This window comes from Gobius niger (genome assembly GCF_951799975.1).
Source record: "Gobius niger genome assembly, chromosome: 12".
NCBI lineage: Eukaryota > Metazoa > Chordata > Actinopteri > Gobiiformes > Gobiidae > Gobius > Gobius niger.
Window position 1 is genome coordinate 21153650 of NC_136863.1, and position 15436 is coordinate 21169085.

The 15436-nt window shown below is 42.3% G+C and overlaps 1 protein-coding gene across 1 annotated transcript; it reads left to right on the plus strand.

Moving 5' to 3' along the window:
• The first annotated feature begins 924 nt into the window (after positions 1-924).
• Positions 925-14609, plus strand: LOC306971493 (transmembrane and coiled-coil domain protein 3-like). The gene is made up of 4 exons (XM_079567780.1): positions 925-1159; positions 10222-11213; positions 11340-11475; positions 13822-14609. Exons 1-4 carry the CDS (start codon positions 1094-1096, stop codon positions 14125-14127), a joined length of 1500 nt encoding a protein of 499 aa, XP_079423906.1. The 5' UTR covers positions 925-1093; the 3' UTR covers positions 14128-14609.
• Positions 14610-15436: the final 827 nt, after the last annotated feature.

Genomic DNA, 15436 nt, shown 5'->3' on the forward strand with positions numbered 1-15436 from the left:
TAGATGATTGCATTAAAGAAGCTTCTTCTGCCCACGTGATTCATGATGTCATGAAGTTTTGATGCTTGAACATTAACCCAAATTTGCCTATGGGGCAATTAACACCTTAACCCAACCTTCTATAAAGGTAATGAAGTCTGCAGAATCTACTGTCAACAGCTGCCTAATCTTGCCCATCTCGATGATCAGGTCTTCTTACACTTACTACTGTGCTGAAATAGATTTTTTTTGTTTAGTGTGTTAATTTGTGGCTCAGTTCTTACCTCCTAAACATTTCTGACATCCAATTTTGGACAGGGTGGGATGAGTTTATAAGGGGTGCGTAACTATGTTCTCCGGGTCATATGTTCCCCCTCTTCTATTGATGGGCCTAGACTTTTAGAACTACAATTAGGCTATCATTTCCATTAGGTCCTGCGAACAGAAGCAAAACCACATGCGCCAAACCAAAAGGCTGAAACCCTACAAACACTGGCTAAAACTACTCTTTGTGAATGGCATTTGTAATCTTGAGCCCTGCGTCATGTCTGATATGTTTATTCTTTCACTTTGGCGGAATACGAAACCCGGGGAACACAGTGTTGACCAAAGTTTCACAGCTTTAACGCAAAGAGGAGCTTTTATTCTCGTCGTACACAACAAGAAACATAGACGTAATGCCGTGATGGACGCACAGCAAACAAAGGTCTTTTCTACCTCACAAATTCTTGCCACTACAAGGACAAAGGTCACGGTGTCAGTAATCTAAAAACAATCTAAGGAAAGTAAATACAAACATCGAGGAGCACTTTTATCTGGCACTGACAGGCACGTGTTTCTGACGGTTTTCGCCTCCCCTGTTGCTTCTTGGGGGCGTGTCTGAACTGCGGAGGGGCAGGGGGCGGGGCCAGAGACTCTGCTTGAGTTTTTGTTGAGGAGGAGAAGAAGAAGAAGAAGAAGAAGAAGAAGGAGAGGGCAGTGCGCGTGTTTGTGTGTGTGTGTGGGGGGGCGCATAGAGAAAGAGCCTAAAAACATGAGCTCACGACCGGCCCCGTGTCGTAAACCCGGTGCAGCGCCGGCGGAGACCTAAACCGGGAGGGACAGTCGGGGAGGTATGCCCAGCGCTACGGTCCGAAGTTTATGCGAAGTGGAGAAATACCTCAGCAGCAGCAGCAGGACGGTGAGTAGCGCGTGCACCGTGTGTGTGAGAGAGAGAGAGGCGGCATTGTTGTCTCGCATTAGCCCGCAATGTGAATGGTAGTAAAAGTAACAGCTGTCTGAAACCCCATCAACATCAATACGAGGGTTCCCCCGATCCGCACGGACCATTTTGGCAGTGCACGCGCCAGCCTTTACTACACTGATCAAACCTACATCCATTTTTGGAGTAGAAGCGCTTCACCTAATGTAAAAACCAGCCATTTTTTTCTATGATCTCAAAAGCATAACGCGCTAGATCATGATTAGCCGTGTGTGATGCGTCCAGTAAAGGCTTCTACAAAATGTGGAACTATATCCTCCTGTAAGAAAACATCTCTCAGGGCTTGACCTCGCTCCCTCCTGACAAACACCTCTTTGTGCCGGTGTGACAAATTGATGGTCTTGCTCTCTACACCGTTTCTGCCAAATTATGATCACTTTCTTTTTATTTTTTTTGCTGCTAATTCAGAGCAGAGAGCCAGGCAAGAATGAACTCAGTCAATCCTTCCCCACAATAGAGTTAAGCAAGCAGATTTAAGCTTGTATATTTGTGAAAGGGGGGCATTGTACTTTACTGTTATCTTGCTGTAGTTGCTTTGGTTAATCTGTAACTAGCCTATATGAAGGCCTGTATGTTTTTGACTGAAGGCCTACTTTACACTGAGGAGATTGTTGTTTTGAAGTCCAGCTTTTTATACATTTCACTTTGTAGTGCTCGGAAAAGCCTGATTTTTTATTATTATCTGTAAACCCTTTTCCCTTACGTTGTGTACAGTGAGCAGCCAATACAGCAGTCCCTCAGCTGAGCAAACAGAAACTGAATTTGTAAATAATGTATTACTGGGCTTTTGTCATCCGCACTTACTCCCTGACAACTGCCTCTGCTTTTGTGGGCTGAGGACCTGATATGACCCAGTCTGTTTTCACTGTGGATCGATCATTTTACGCTGTCGTTTATGGATTCTGTGAGAAAGTGTTGAGTAGATTGAATCATAAATCAAGTTACGCGTTGATGATCTTATTCAAAACCTGCTAAAAGAGTAGATTTGAGGATACATTTTAATTGGATTTTGCCTTCAATGACAGACACCAATACCAACACAGAGTTTCTTTATAAAGTCAAATTATTTTTCTCAGTTGCCGTTGTTTAAATCTATTATCATTGTATCCTTGTTGCTTTCATGTCATTTGAACTGCCTCCAATGTTTTCATTGGAGGCATAAGAAAATGGCCTGTTCTTATGTTGTTCTTATGTAATCAGAAAGTCCCAGGTGAACAGGTACTTTTCCAGCATCCTTGTAAGTAGTAGCCTTTCCTGAATTTCTTCTAAACTGGCCTGTTTTGCAAAACCTGTACCACCTCTTTGTTACTCAAGTATTACTCACTCAGAATTAATGAAATATTTCCTGTGAACCGGTGGCACTCAAACCAATTATTCCCCATTACTCACACACACACACACTCACACACACACAGGATGAGGCAGCTATTGTGATCGGGCTCCGTCGATGGCAGTTTCGGTGCATTTCTTCTCGTTCTTTTTCTTGGCGAACAAGGCACATTCCGCTTTGGGTCGTCAGAAAGCCATTGTGCGACGGACATGTCGGGTCAGAGGCCAGAGATGACGCAACACCTCCAACTGTGAGGCTAAGCTACAGGGGTTATGCTTTTAACCCTCGGCGGAGAGAGTTAAAAAAAAAAACACTAATCGATACCAAGGGCTGTTGTTGCACCTGTTTTATCATTAGAAAACAGTTTATGTAATTAGTGGGTCAAATCTGATACAGAAATGAGGTTCCACTGTGGCCTTTTCGCTGTTATGAGAGACAAAAGTCGCAACTGATTTTTGAGAGCAGTGCAAAAAATAAAATCAAAGTGCTAATTGTTCTGGACTGGAGGTGCACTTTGGTGTTTAGGGAACAGATACTTATAAAAGAAAGGAATAACCAAGGCTCTCTTCCAGCGTGAAGGTTTTCGACATTTGCTAAAAAGCCTTCATTTTGTGGGGCTGGTTAATTAAAATCTTTAAAAACATTGTGTGTGGGGCTGTTCCGAGCCGACATAAAGCTGCATGCAATTTGACTTGAGTCTTCAACCGTATATGGGAAACACTCTTTTAAAAAAGAATGATCAGTTCATGACTTTTGCGATAAGGGAAGTAAAACGGCAAACAACGCATTTTTGCAACTCTATACATACATTTTACTTCTCTTTTCAGCCTGGCAGATCTAACCTTTATTAAACTGTTCTGTCCCTATTTTGCATATGCTGTACTGCTTTATAAAGTTGGAGACTTATCCTCCATAGAGATTAATGACTCTTTTAACCATGCATCCCCCCCCACTACTTTTGTTTTATTATCAGGGACCTCAATATTTTGTGAGCCACTTCCACATCTTGTTGTTTCTCGATGTTTACCATGGCTAATGAGCTTTTTTGCTGTTACGTCACTATCTCTCTATTCACCTATAGCACATTGAATCACTACTTGGCTGCATATTTATCTTAATTGAATCCCCTTTTGTAGCACCAAGAGTCCACTGGGGCCAAGCAGATGCAGTGAGTGTTAATGGGCTATTGATTTAGTCCTGGCGCTCTGTCAGGCCATAAGATAATGGGGAGGTAAAACATCTTAAGCAATTCATTCACCCGACCTCTTGGGGCGTCTTTTAGGAAACTCAAGAAGTCTTTAGCAACTTGTTTGTTCCAGTGTCGTTGGAATTTTGTATTTATTTGCAATTTAGTTTGCACGGTTAAGGCCTGGACTGAACTAAACCAGGAACAAACCAGGAGTAAAACACAGCTAAACCTGGCCTGAAACAAGACTAAACCTTGGCTAAACTATTGAAATACGTATAAGGAGGACTCTGCAGAACTAAGCCAGCCCAGGATTGAAAGATTGAGAGGGAAACCTGGAGCAATGGCGTGCTAGGTAAGCTGGAGATTCGTGTTTCCCACCAGAAAAAGACCAAAAAGGCTTTAAAGTGATATTCTAAATGTATTGCAGATTTGATTGATAGCATATAATTGTCCTTCAAGGCCTGAATTTTGATGTAAAGTAAGTAACATGAAATCATATTTATGAAAATATTCATAATAATAATGTTTTTCTATCTCTTTGCTGATCTCAGCAACAAATCAGAGTCTGGCAGGATTGTGCGTTGACCAATGACAGCTTTCCTGTGCACTGGCGAATGAGGAGTGGCGTTCACGCCCAATCAGGAGGAGAGGGAGCTAGATCGTATACTTCTGGAATTTCTCCCTCCTCATTTTGCAATCTCGCAGGCTATACCTTTAACTGAAGTCACACAAACTTTTCTATCATTGGTCGACAACTGGGAGAAGTCATTTGATGCTGAACACCCTTCCGAGTTAGTACAAGACCAAAATAGTATCTTCAGTATCTAAGCAGGAACAATATACTATACAAATGATCGCCTAAATCCTGTCTCCAATGGCTCTCATCATCTCCATGGAGATGATGATCTGCCTATCTCCTCAGAGATTTGGCGGGGCCGACCAGAGATGCTCTCCCCCTCTTTGTTCCCTCTTGGCTAGTGTTCCTCCCGTCCTCCTGTGTGCACTCTGAGTGGGACAGTGTCTGTATCCATCTCCGGACGGTCTGGAAGGAATACCAATCAGGAGCTCTGCAGGCTTCTTCTGCCCCCCGAAAGAAACCAATGAAGGGGATGGTTTGTTCAGTGATGATGACGGTGCCAGCGCTGTTGCCCCGTGTGTGTGTTTATTTGAGAGGCTAAAACAATATCTGCCAAACGAAGGAACGGCCTGTGCTGCAAAAGGTCTCGCTTGCGACAAATATTTACCCTTTTCCTGTCAAAATATGGTACTAATGAAATCTAAGCAGCCTTTTTGTTATAAAGTATATGTTTGGAGGGCTGGGCCTCAGACTTGGAGTTGGTTGGAACCATTTGCGCTATATAAAGCTGTAGATCTGAGCCTTGTTTGGATTAGTCATATATATTTAAAGCAGTCGTCTCAAGCGTTATTTCGGTGGGTTAAATGGTCAAGCTAAATAAGAAAAACAGGCAAGGCAACTTTATTTATACCACGCATTTCGTACACAAGGCAACTCAATGCGCCTAGGACATCTTTACTGTTATGTTTTTCTTTTTTGATAATGGTAGGTTGTTTTTTATTGAATGCTCAGTTTTAGGTTCAGTGTTGCAAGCAGAATTTCTAAGACTTTTTCTTTTGTTATGCAGATGACAAATTGCATACAAATACAAATACAAATCTACGCCGTTATGATCTAGATTCCTCAGACGTCTGTGTCTGATCTGGCCATATGTCACCGAAACCAGGCTTCATCTGATTACACAGCCCCTATTGTCTGACTTTAAATATGCCGTGTGTGTAACTGGAAATGCTTTTTATAGTTAAATTTATATTTGACTCAGCATTTACATTGGAACAGTCTGTGCGGCAACAGTACATCCTTATAGCGCTAATACTGTTTGTTAGGGCCGCACCCACCCAGGGTTTGTGTGGTTTCTTCTTCTCACACCAGTCAGAAGAGCCGCCCTGGTGCATTTGTTATTCCTAGCGGTGCTTTGAGCAGCGTTTTGCATAAGAAATTGAATTGCTAACTAGATCATTGATCCGACCTCGGAGACTGTAGAGCCAAGATAAGCAACTTCTGCAGTTTCTCTCATCTCCCCCTTTCACTTGGACTGCACAAACCCCCCCGTTTTAGTTTGAAATTGAGGCTGAGGCAGTTTAATTTCTGTGTATTTTATAATGCTGTATCGCGAGGATCAGAGCTTTTTAAAATGGGTCACAGTCCTGGACAGACGCTGTGTGTTATGTAGGCCAGCGTGGGGGACAGGACAGGGCTCACACTGAGAGGAGGTGCACCCCGAAGATCATGACAGTCTCAGGAGGATATCTGCTCAATTTATCATGTTGTTTTATACATTTGTGCTCAAAAATGTACATACCCTGGCAGAACTGAAGATTTTTATATATGAAAGATAACACAGAACGTTTTTTTCACTCATAGTTAGTGGTTGTGTGAAGCCAATTACAACAAAATTAAAACAACTGGGTTTGATATTTTTAAACCATCATGAATAAAGAAAGTACCAAATTGACCCTGATCAAAAGTTTACATACATACATACCCACGTTTGAGCTCTCCCCACAGTGGTTCAGTGATATTGAAGAGACTGAGATGGACACACTTTATTCTGCTGAAGGCCAGTGGCATCAGCGAAACACCTCCGTATTTCACAGTAGGTAGGGTGCACTTTTTGTTGTCAACAAGCCCTATGATGAAAAGTGCACCATGGCTCCGTGACAGCCCGTCCCTCAGTCTGTATGTTCTGTCCCTTTTCTCCATTGTGAGATCAATAAAGGCTTATCTTATCTTAAATCCAGATTAAAGACTCATCTTTTCAAACTTGGAACACACTGAATTGTGTCTAGGATTCAATCATTTTGTGTTTTTAAATGTTTTTACCTTTTTGTGAAGCACTTTGGTCCTCCTGGTGGTGCTGTAAAGTGCAATATAAATGAACTTTGATTGACTGATTGATACCAGTGATGCGCAGGTCATAAACAAGCTGCACCCGAGCGACATTTTCAACTTATTTCAAATGACCCGACCGGCCGCGACCCAAATATCATAAAGATATTTTTGGATGACTCGTAACCGCGGGTAACCGTGGGTGACCTCAGGCACCCGCTCATTTCGGATCAACCCGCGCATCACTGATTGACACCACAAAAGACTCTAAGCTGTCATTGATGTTAAAGGGGTCAATACACTGCATTAAGAACTGGGGTATGCTTTCTTTTTTCATTATCATTTAAAAATAGCAAACTCAGTTGTTTTTGGCTTCACACAATGACTTAACTATGAGTGAAAATCAATTCTGCCAGGGTGTGTAAACTTTTGAGCACAACTGTATACTGAACAGTACATATCTTTTTTTTTTTTCATTATAAGTGGATTTATTTTTGTCCTTCTTTTAAACTTATGCACCAGTTGTTGCAGATGGAAACTATATAAACTGTTTGACCCGGCACGGTGCTTTATCTGCACACGGTCTTGTCTTGTTGATATTCGGCACTAAACAAGCATGAACACACACCTGTCAGTATCATGACCTCTGTTAAAGATGCTCCCTCTCTTCCATCTGCCGTGTTCCTGCTCCGTTTTCACTGGTCTTCAGGGTCTTTCATCCCTAAAGACCTTGAGCCCTCTGCCCGATTCACCCCAGTCTCCACCTGTGCTCGCGAGTCTGCGCCCCCCCCTCCCGCCCGCCTGAGAAAGAGCGGGAGAAATGACCTGGAAAAGTAGGGCAGTTCTTCAGCAGATTCGGACGGACATTTTCATCAGCGCGGGGCAAATTAATTTAGGCTCCTAGACTCACTCGACCGAAAGCAAATCATCAGATTGCTCCAGCAGTTTTCGCTCTGCGGCAAAAGAATCTGAGGATGTTGCAAGAGAAGGAAAAAGTTCACAATGCCGGAAATGTTTTTTTTTTTTTTCTTCTTTTCCCCATTTCAGTGCGCTGTGTGCATGTGCAACATCTGGACTGGGTTATTGAGTTATGTGAGCCTGTCTCATGAATCAGGTTCCTCTCAGCGAAGGCTTACTCCCCATTTTATCAGCTGCGCAAAACATCGTGGCCCAACATCAACTTCTCCAGCTGCGCAACTTTGAAAATATAATCTATCTTTATTAAATCCTTTCACTACAATCTCCCTGTCATGTCAGAATTTTTTGCTCTGTATCAGCACCTTGTAGCTACAAACATTCGCTGCACCCTCCATTCGGGCCCCTAATGCTACACAGAGGATATTGCGCCCTGGGGAACTTGTTTCGTTTCCCGTGCTGTGACGAGAAATCGCCCCGAGGTCCAAGACGTCTCGCTCAACAGGACGCAGATGGTTTGTTTCGCTTAAAGAACTGGAAATATGAGCAAGCGCTTTTCTCGTGGAAGTAGATGGATGCTAGACTGCCCGTGACGGTAAACAGGTTTGACAAAGACCGGCTTATGTTTAACCCCAGTTACTTTGACAGATATTGTTCGCAGCTCAGGGAGAATGGGATTGTGATGGGACGCTTGGCTCAACAGCTTTACACATGAGTCCGGCGAGTGCGTAGTGTTTCATCAGCGCTGAGCCGGGGACGGAGCAGAGGTAGGCTATGATCACAAAGTGTGCCTTCTTCTCCGCACAGAAAGACCACTGTGCTGAAGATGGACAGCCTGCGTTGCTGCCGGAGCGGGTGGGCAGGGGACAGTGGCCTCAAAGATCCTTGGGGACACTCCTAGGAAGAAAAGTGGAATTGTCTTTTCACACTTAGCATAGGAAAATTATACATGTGGCTTGTATATTAAGAAGGGAGATGAATGATTTGAAGTGCCAAGAGCAGCATTTTGTTCTTCGTGTTCCCTTTGTCTGCCACAGAAACAAGTTTGACTCGTTGGGTGTGATGTCACCATCGCGGCAGCAAACATTACGGAGCTGCTTGTGAAATTAGATTACTAAACCCAACTGAAACTGCATTGTGTGCTCAACACCAGCCTCTAATGCGATCTGCCATAAGTTCACAGGTATGCATTTTCCCTGCTTATGTCAGAGGAAACTGTACGTGTTCTTGTGCTCGTCTATTGTGCGGTAACAGACTTTGCCATAATACTAAGCAGGATTGAGACTGGGGCCTTTTTACCCAAAACTCACAGTGTTGCGTTTGTTCAGGATTAGCGCCTTCATGTCTGCAGTTCGACATGTTGTTTTATCAGGCTTTAGGGGCTCAAATCTCTCTTATTTGTTCTATAAAGTCCTCTAATGTGGGCTATGTAGGTTTTGTAAGTATGTCTGGACACCTGGCTCTTGACATTTCACATTGTTACTTGTTCGTGAGCAAAGAACACACTGGTCATGAGTTTATCTTGTGCTGACGCAGAGGAGAGTTTAAATCAAACTCAAATCTGAAATCTGTCAGGGCAATCAAATACAGAGGAGCACCACCTCGTGACATCATTCGGTGCAGGCAGTTGTTTGACATTTTGAGGAAGAGATAGGTTCATGCTGAATTACTCATGAAAATAAAACACATTTTTTACACCTTGATTACAAAGGAAACAAAAGAGATGACATACAGTAGAATTTGGGCCCTGTAATCTTCTTCTTTGCTTATTCCGCCTACTTAGTGTTTTTCTTTAGAGACACTTTTGCCTAGTCGGGGCATTTCACTTCCCTAAAATTGTCCAGACACCAAGACTTAATTCAACTCATCAGACCGACTGACAGTGACATGAAGCCAACATGAGGCAATTAACTGTAAAAAACGGAGACATTGTCTGGAAGAGGGATTTCCTGGGCTTGAGTTATTCGAAATGACCTACTTTACACGCGCACGCCTCACTTCTTTCATACGCCGTTAACAGTGGCTATCTGAATGTAATCACCCGTGCTCAATTCTGTGTAAACAAACAGGATTAAATATGAAACAGATGCGCGGCTTAAGAGCATTACACTGATATGCAGATGGTCAGTGAGTGTCAGGACAAACATATTAGATGAACAAGAACACGGTTGTTCATAATTAATGGAGCTTTTTCTTATTTGCTTTTTATCAATGGGTCTGCAGCCAATCCAGTGGCAGTAACAAAACTCTATTGTACTGAATGTATTTGACAGGGACGGCACACATAACGAACATGTCCGTTAATGTGTCAGTATTGGCTGCAGAGCTAGTTTTGAACTGTTGTATAATGCTAACAACAATTATAAAACAATTGGTATTGGACTTTGAACCAAAAAATGAGATTGAAGCGTGAGGTCACATATTTCCCACCTTCACTGTGCACTCAAAGCACACAAAGCAACAAAGAACCTCCTGGAGGCAGCCACATCTCCATCACTCTGTCCCAGGATTGTTTATCGAATGAACAATGCTCAGAACTCTTTTGTCAATAGCAGCTTTGGCATTCATTATTTTAAATGTGTATACACCATTTTCATTGAAATAAAGGTTCATAAAGGTAAACAAATATCTTGTCTCTGCAGATGGACCGGAGCTCTGAATCCAGTCTTCTGGACATACCTGCATTGCGCCGCGGCTCCTCTGAGAACAACCTGGACTTGGATTTCGACGGCGGGGGGTCGACGTTTGGCTGCGAGGTCCAGCGCAGCCGCTCTTGTTTGGACAACCTGCAACAGAAGATCCTCAAAGTTACGGAGCAGCTGAAGATCGAGCAGACGGCGCGGGACGAGAACGTGGCCGAGTATTTAAAGCTGGTCAACAGCGCCGATAAACAACAAATGGGAAGAATTAAACAGGTTTTCGAGAAGAAGAACCAGAAGTCGTCTCAAAACATTGCACAGATGCAGAAGAAGCTAGAACAGTACCACAAAAAGATGAAAGGTAGTGAAGTGACCACGCCTCCACAGCCCCTTAAAGTCAAACACAGCACTATACCGAGGGAGTCGTCCAGGGAGCTGCTGAGGGACATTACGGGCAGCGGAAGACACCCCACCATGGACAAAGTCAAGACCATAGGACCTGGTGTCTCTCTGTCTCCACCTTTCTTTTTCAGTAAGCCGAGAGAGTTTGCCAATCTCATCAGAAACAAATTCGGCAGTGCTGACAACATTGACCACCTCAAGTCACAAGCAGACTCTACCTCTCCGCTTCCCACCGACTGCACCTCCAAAGGCCTGAGCAGCAGCACCTCCATGGTCGGCAAGCCCAAATATCCCAGTGATGATGAGTGCTCCTCGGGCAGTGCCTCTATTTCTGACAGTAATGGGAACACACCAGCAGTGGCGGCAGGAGGAGGTGGTGGTGCTACTACAGAGGCGCAGGTGCGCGGTCACGGCCCAGGACAGGAGCAGGCTAGTGGGGCTGAGGGACACGGCGGGCTGGCGCTGTGTCTGGAGGAGGTGAAGGAGGTCAAAGAGGCCCAGAACCAGCTGGAGGAGGACCTGGATGAGCTGAAGGCGCAGTTCAAGAGGGAGTATCAAGTTCTCAATGGCCTGCTGCAAGAGGAGAAGTTCAGGTTAGGGTTATGATCTTCTTTTTACGCCATATTATTGTTATTGCTGTGTTTATCTCATTCAAATCTGTTTGCTTTTACCTATTCAAATGAAGTGTTATTTAAAAATACCACTGTTTTTTCCATTAGGTACGAGCAACTGGAGGACCAGCTCAATGATATGACAGAGCTGCACCAGAATGAGATGGCCAATCTGAAGCAGGAGCTGGCAAGCATTGAAGAGCGAGTGGCCTATCAGGCTCACGAACGGGCCCGGGACATACAGGTGCATTCATGTGATTTATGCAGAAAGCACAAGATGAAGGAAGATACAATAGACAGATTTGAATTTTATTATAATACTATATACACTTAGACAAACTATATTGATCCACGAAGGGAAATGCATTTCACAGTAGCTCAGTAATATCCTTTAAACAGTCTTATTATCAACAAAGTAAACAACTGAATAATAAACACATTTGAACAGGGTAATAAAAAAAAGCAGAATGAATAGCAAATATTTAAAATAGCAATAGTAAAGTGTGTGATAAAACTTTTCTCATCATACCATTACCAGAGTTTTTGACCGAAATTGATCCTTATTTTCACCAGTGTTGGGCAAATTACTTAAAGGCACTACACGGAGTTTAAAAATGTTAAAATTATGTATTTTCCTCCCCCTACATCAGGGGTCCTCAAACTTTTTTTCTCTGGGGGCCACATTATCGTTCCTGACTGTGATGGGGGGCCGTGTTGGCAAAAACATAGAATTGTATGACCCAGACCAAAATGGTGCAGGCCTCATTGTGAAGTAGAGATGACTACCCTGGCACAGTCGTCCCCACTACTATATCCACAAGATCAACACTTGATTACAGGCACATATTTGTTTAACTTTAATGGTTTGCAAAAATAGTAATCAAGTCTTCACACTTTGTTTAATTTGAAATACCACAGGTATTCCGCTTATTTTTATTTTCAAATAAAACATCATCGTGTAATGTGACCAAAGTAATAACTGTTTACACTGTGCTTTACAAGCCTGTGTCACTAGTTTCTCAAAGTACACTGTGGTCATTCATTCACTCCACACTCAGTGCCTCTGCTGGACACGTGTGGAATTATTTTGTATTTATTGATTGACTGCGGAATTCTTCCGCACTTTTGGGACTTCTGCAATTTACGGTTTTTCCGCAATCGGCCAAAATGTCGGAGATTTTTCCCATTGACTTATAATGGGGCTGCCGCAAATCCATGCTTTTCTGCACTTTTTTCTGCATTTTCTGCAATTTCTGCACTTTGTGCATGTTCAGCTTCTGCAACTTGTGGGTTTTGAGAAAAAATTGGCCTTCTGCAGATTTCCAGTTTTTTTATACGAGAGTTTGAAATTTTTGCATTGGTGTGTATAGGGGAATCCAGCCAATGGGGAGACTCCAGGACTTTCAGCCATTTGTGCAGCTTCTGCCAATCAAGCACTGAGGCCATTTCAACCGTTTGACCAGTTTATGGAATATAAAAGTTTATGCAACATTAATAATTTATGCAAAGTAACCACTTTATGGGATTTAACCAGTTTGCAACTTAAGAGTTTATGCCATTTAGAATTTATGAATTTTAAAGAGCTTATGCAATTTACATAATTTATGCAAATTAACCCATTCATGCATTTTACCACTTTATGCAGTTTATACAGTTTATGCAACATGACATTTTATGCATTTTACCAGTTTATGCAAATCAGATTATGCAAATTAAGCAATCCGCAGTCAATCGCAATGGCGCAGCCATTGCATTTCTAGTTTAAGTTGCCCCTTAGTGGCTGGAATTAGTATACTGTTTTTTTAGTTAAAACAAAATCATAACTCTGCACAGGAATGGGCGAGAGACTTACTTTACTAGAGACTTGCTTACTTTTTTTCAGGGGCCAGGTTAAATCATCTCAGGCTGTAGTTTGAGGACCTGTAATATGTTTGTATTACATATTACTGTTTAAAACATGTAGCTGAGTTACACTACTTTGAATTACTTTTGAGTAAAATTTGGCAAAATTTAAATTGAAAATAGTAATAAAGCCACCAACCAAAAGTGCAGCCAAAGATTTCTTTTTAATTTGTTTTCCCCCATTCCCTCCTGTTTTGTTTTGACAACATTAACTACAGACTGCAGATCTTATGCACCAGTGTCCAACTTGATTTGTTTTGCTGCATTTTATTTGGGGGGAATTTGGCATTTTTTGTTCATACATATAAGTGCACTTGTAACTGAAGTTACTTCAAATGTAATATATTCCCGTATTTTGTGTAAGTAATATGTTATATTCCTTAGTTACAGAAAAAGTATATATTTTTGTAGCAAGTTACTTTTGTAATACCTTGACCCCAACGGATTTGCTGTTGTATTATTTATTTTATTTTATGAGATCCATTTCATGCTTAATTGTGTTATATAAGTTCAACACAATTACCCAAATCAGACAACTCAAGTGCCCTTTTGTGCCTTCTACTTCATCCCCAGTGATTTGTGAGCAGTTCGAGTAATTATCTGGTAAAATGTCAGCCAGTGCCTTGAAGCAAACCCTGAACTGCTCTCTCCCTAACTCACTCTCTCTTTGTCCCCTCTCTTGACACAGGAAGCCCTGGAGTCGTGTCAGACACGCGTGTCCAAGCTGGAGCTGCAGCAGCAGCAGCAACAGCAGACCGTGCAGCTGGAGAGCCACGATGCACGAGTCCTTTTGGGAAAAACCATAAACATCATGCTGGCCATCATTACCGTCATCCTGGTGTGTGTCTCCACCGCCGCCAAGTTCGCCGCTCCCCTGATGAGGAGTAGGCACCATGTCGTAGCCACTATTTTAGGAGTCTGCTTTTTGACCTTTTTCTGGAAAAACTGGGAGCGTTTGCAGCATGTCATCGACCGAATGCTGCTTCCTGCCTAATAATAAATGCACAACAATGACCTAATACACAGACTGGGATAGGAGTGTCCAAGAGGATTGGTTGTACAATCGTCAAAGACACGATCACCAAGCATTTTTACAAATCCCATTGTTTTTAAGATTCCTCGCCTAGAACTTGAATCTGTACAGCTAACAGTTTTCTAGAACAATAACAGTGTAGTACATTGAATCGTTTGAGCGGTTCCACTCGAATTTCAATGCAAGGATTAAAAGGCTGAATTGAATTTTACAGTAACTGGGACGTTACCAAATTAACAAAATGACCTATGAAGAAAGAAAAAGATGGCACATACTTTCCACTATATTTTATTGCACAAAACATTCAGTTGTTGCTTCTCATTTTACCAATAAGGAAACAACCTAAAGCACAGAATAAAAGGAAATTCATTATTTTTCCATGTCCTTCTCCAAGACTTCAAAGTTTATTTTTTAAGTGCAATATACAGTATTTGATTGATTGATTGAAAAAAGCACTAGTTTTGATAATGATTCCTCCAGAAGCGAGCGGAGTGACAGGGTGTTGCTTTGGGGGGGGGTGCGTGTGAGGTTGTCATTAATGTTGGCATGATGGGTCCATAACCACAGAAGCCACTGCTGGGCGATGATAAGGCCAGCTGTCTCCTCTCTCAAGGGCCAAAAATCAATCCAACCCCATTACAGCGCTGCTACCATGTCCATATCACTGCCAGACACACTTCACTGGCTCTCGCATATGCACACACCCCCAGCCAATACAAAGTAATGTAACGTTCAAGTGGATTGCATTTAGGGCTGCACAATATGTATGTGTTAGCGTGTATGCTGAATATGGAAAAAATGGTATTCGCGGTGCTTGGATTTACCTTTTTTAATAGTTAAGCATATTCAAAATAGGTTTATACATACACTCCAAACAGTGTTTTTAATGTATGTATTTTTTATCACATGGACGATTTTATCAATAATTTATTCCATGTGGGTACGGTGTTTGCATATTCATCTTGCTGCAACGTTACTGCAGAATTGTGCGGCCCTAAACATTCGATTCAAATGTCTTCGTAATGTGATTTAGCTTTGATACTGTGATACAAGGCCTTTTGAGGAAAATGCAATTCCTTTTTTATGGCCTTTTTTTTTTTGCTCCAATGATGAAAGACGAGCTGTTTCTTTCCCAACAGCTCTGACAAAGGAGAACCTACTATGGACTGACCAATTTCATGAACACTGTCTATGAAGATGTTACATGAAGATACTACAGACACTTTAAATACATGTCCGCCATAACATGTTTTTCTTTTTTTGTTCGTTA

Coding starts and splice junctions, on each gene's coding strand:
- LOC306971493 (XM_079567780.1), top strand. CDS start 1,094: ATGCCCAGCGCTACGGTCCGAAGTTTATGCGAAGTGGAGAAATACCTC. Junction 11,214..11,339: donor CTGCAAGAGGAGAAGTTCAG/GTTAGGGTTATG, acceptor TTTTTCCATTAG/GTACGAGCAACTGGAGGACC. Junction 11,476..13,821: donor AACGGGCCCGGGACATACAG/GTGCATTCATGT, acceptor CTCTTGACACAG/GAAGCCCTGGAGTCGTGTCA.